At 36.9% G+C, this 3,875-nt stretch overlaps 1 protein-coding gene across 1 annotated transcript in view; it reads left to right on the top strand.

The window, feature by feature from the left end:
- The first annotated feature begins 976 nt into the window (after positions 1–976).
- Positions 977–3,875, top strand: part of LOAG_18422 (spliceosome RNA helicase BAT1) — a 5,109-nt gene continuing 2,210 nt past the window's right edge. Inside the window, exons 1-6 of the mRNA XM_020451081.1 lie at positions 977–1,145; positions 1,495–1,597; positions 1,801–1,928; positions 2,143–2,419; positions 2,499–2,617; positions 3,704–3,835. Of these exons, the coding sequence (XP_020305169.1) occupies positions 1,047–1,145; positions 1,495–1,597; positions 1,801–1,928; positions 2,143–2,419; positions 2,499–2,617; positions 3,704–3,835 (858 nt within the window). The 5' untranslated portion in view covers positions 977–1,046. The remainder of the gene's footprint in view (positions 1,146–1,494; positions 1,598–1,800; positions 1,929–2,142; positions 2,420–2,498; positions 2,618–3,703; positions 3,836–3,875) is intronic.

Here is a 3,875-nt window from a genome sequence, read left to right as displayed (position 1 = left end):
ATATATATATATATATATATATATATATATATATATATATAAAATTTGATATTTTTTGGCGCACAAAACATTAATTTTTGTTGATAGCAGTGAAAGATATGACATGTCAGTTTTCTTTTCCCAGTACCTAATAGTTATTTTTTCATTATTTAGAAGCCGGAATAAATACGATATATTAATATTTTTTAATAGTGCCATAATAATTGTTAGATATAAAGAGGAGTGAATAGATTTTACTGGTCCCTTTAGTAATTACGCCATTAGTGAAATAGTTAGTTTGTTTTCACATGGTCATTTAGTTTAGTTTGCAACCATTTGTTTTGTTGTTTCTACAGTACCTGCAATTACCTATTCCGACGCTATGATTGCTTACCGGTGCTGTTGGATCACGATGTAATTTCAAGTGGAGTAAGTATATGAATAAAGTGATGGGGAGAAGACTTCACTAAGCGATTGCTTCACTTCCTTACCAAGAATTCGTAATAGCTTTAAAGCATTTTTCTTCACTTAGGACCATTTTGGTTTATTTGTAGCAGGAACCATACGGTTCAAAAATAGTAAATTCTGTCAATTTAAAAAATAAATTTCGACGAAGAACCTGTAACGTATTAATTTTCAAACATCGATAAGAATAGCTCTCGTGCATTTTCTGCCCACCGCGCTGTCCTCACGGACCCTCGCGAACTTTAGTTCTTGCGAAACACCAATTGGCACCATTGCTGTGGAGTTTTGAAAATTCATATATTAGGATATGGGTGTTGCATTGCGTTGCTCAGTCGATTGTGTTGGAGTTGCATAAAAATCGATAGCTCATTCTTTCCTTACGCTGGTACATTTAGGTTGTAGGTTGGTTAGTTAGTTGCTTGCTTCCCTTGTTGGTGATTGTTTTGGGCGCATGTTGGCGTGAATGTTTTCAGATTGCGTCTCGCTCGCTATCACTTGGATTTTCATATTTTACTCTATTGTCAGAATATTCTTATAGATCACAACCGCTGTTTACTTGATCTAGTCACGGATTAATTTGAAGTAGTATCAGGAAAGCAGTAATGGACGAAGATCAGCTGTTGGACTATGAGGAAGAGCAAGAAGAGACGACTGATGGTAACAAAGCAGAAAATGGATCAGCAACGGATAAGAAAATCAAGGTATCTTTTCTTTCCTTTTAATTTGCCTGGCAAAATTACTTCAAACCGAGCAAGATTTAACAGTTTCTGAGCAAAAACTTGGGTTAGTTTGATTTCAAATATAGTCGGAGTACGAAGTTAAATTTGATTAAAGAATTCTATGTTATTCGTAAGTCTCGAAGGACTTATATCGTTACTGTTTTCCGTATTTCTTTCTGCAAAACGACTGTGCTAATATGTAAAGAAAGGCAACACAAGGGATGGCCGAGGAGTTTCGGAAATATAGATTTAATGAGGAACTCAGCGAGGAAAAATGGGATTCATTAGTTACTATTTGTTATAGTTAATTGAGGATGTTCCTGTATTTCAGGGTACTTATGCATCCATCCACAGCAGTGGTTTCCGGGATTTCCTCTTGAAGCCGGAGCTATTACGGGCAATTGTGGATTGTGGTTTCGAACATCCTTCGGAAGGTATGTACTTTTCAGGTCATTTATTTGCGTTGGGTAGACATAAATATTGTTTTTCTAGGTATTGAAGGATGCTTCACTTGATTAAACTTAGACTTCATGTTATGTTGTGTGCGTGGTACGGATGTGAACATTTAAATATTGCGCTTACACATAAACATTTTCTTTAGTCTCAGTACGAGTCAAATAATTGTGTGAAGTTTCAGTACAACATGAATGCATTCCCCAGGCTATTTTGGGCATGGATATTGTTTGTCAAGCAAAATCAGGGATGGGCAAAACAGCTGTATTTGTTCTGGCGACTCTACAACAACTTGAACCTGTCGATGGTGAGGTAAGTCGCATATTTTGTATCGTGAAGAAATTACTTCTTGCGAAGAATTTTGAAATTAAAAGAAGGCATGAATTATGTTGTAACAGCTCCATAAGTTTAGTCGGAGATTTTGTGTGATATATGCTTTGCGGAAAAATTGAAAAACATGAACATTCCAAGTTCCTGTGTCGGAATTTAATGTCTTGACATCTTAAAGGCGTTTTTTGTTTTGCAGGTGTCTGTTCTGGTCATGTGCCACACACGCGAACTGGCGTTCCAGATTTCGAAGGAGTACGAACGATTCAGCAAATACATTCCTGGTGTTCGGATTGCTGTCTTCTTTGGTGGCATACCAATCAAAAAGGATGAAGAGACACTTAAAAACAATACACCACACATCGTTGTTGGAACTCCCGGCCGTACTCTCCAACTAGCACGACAAGGAAGCTTGAAATTGAAGAACATCAAGTATTTCGTTTTGGATGAGTGCGACAAAATGATTGGTGATAATGGCATGTTTTTTTTTTCTCCGATCCGAAACAGAAGGTGAGCGTTGTATGATATCATAGCATATTAAAAGATTTGCTTTAGATATGAGACGAGACGTTCAAGAAATTGTGAAAATGACGCCGCAAGAGAAACAGGTGATGATGTTCAGCGCTACGTTACCAAGGGATTTACGAGTGGTCTGCAAGAAATTCATGCAAGATGTAAGATTTTCTGGTGCAAGCAGCAACACACATACACACACACACATCTATACACTATACGCTTTGATGGGATGTCAAATGAGTACCAGCCGGTTGCTGATGGATACGTGAATCTTGCCGCTGTCCATTGAATTCATGTCAGAAAAATTACGCGAAAAGCTCTGCGCCCAGCAAATCTGTTTTCGTTGGAGCAATTGCAATGGCTTTTCCCTAAACGTTGTCAAACTACGTTTAGCCCTCTTCCCTTAAACATTAATTTCTCATGGCTTCCCATTATTATGTCATAATTGGATCACGGAGTGGATTTTCTGGAAGGTAAGCTGTTTTTATTATTTTGTTTCATGCATATTGCTATATACTGAACCTAACATTTTCTGGAAAGAAGAGACCAAAAATTACCACACTGAATGAGACATTAGTTATCTGTTGACTTGTTTGGTGTTTGGTCACGCTTTTTTTTGGGGAATTCGGACCGCTTTTGTGTTGGTAATTTACTCAGTTTAAAATTCATAGTAAATTTTAGGTTCCCTTCCGAGATCTACTCCTGAAGAAGGATTCGACATGGCGCTCTTCGTATGGCGTTGCATGTGCCAGTTGAAAATTTTTGGCGCAGCAATTTTGCAGTAATTTATATTCGTGATGTGGAAAGCCTTGCGGTTTTTTTTTTGTACGAACCGGAAGCAAGCACTCTGCTTTATTTATTTTTAACATATGAGATTTTTAACTCAAGTAATAAATGACAGACTTGAAGCAAAGGTGAATTTATTGATTCTGGGCCAGATCACAGACTGATATGTTGAAACGTAACAAAACCATGCCATATATGAATTAAGAAGTCCATGATGATGGACATTCAGTGCTAGCGATTTCCTCAGGATCGCAAACTGCCATTAAAACTGCCATTAAAAAAATGAATTTTCAAAAAACGGAACAAAATTGGTAATTTGGGTCAATCGATTTCAAATATATACAGATATCAGAAAGATACGAATGCTATGTGAAAGTAACAGCCAGTGATGGTGATGTGTAATTTATTGGGCCTTGTAAACGAATTTTCCGCAAATTATATGGGTCTGAATTTTCCAGCCAATGGAAGTATACGTTGATGATGAAGCAAAGTTAACGTTGCATGGATTACAGCAGCATTATGTGAAACTGAAGGAAACTGAGAAAAATAAAAAATTACTTGAATTACTCGATCAGTTGGAATTCAACCAAGTAAACTTTTTTTAAACGAGATGTTATAGAAGCAAATTGT

Source organism: Loa loa, assembly GCF_000183805.2.
Source record: "Loa loa unplaced genomic scaffold supercont3.304, whole genome shotgun sequence".
Classification (NCBI taxonomy): Eukaryota; Metazoa; Nematoda; class Chromadorea; order Rhabditida; family Onchocercidae; genus Loa; species Loa loa.
Note: the sequence above shows the minus strand (reverse complement) of the source record. Positions and strands in the feature narration are given on the sequence as shown.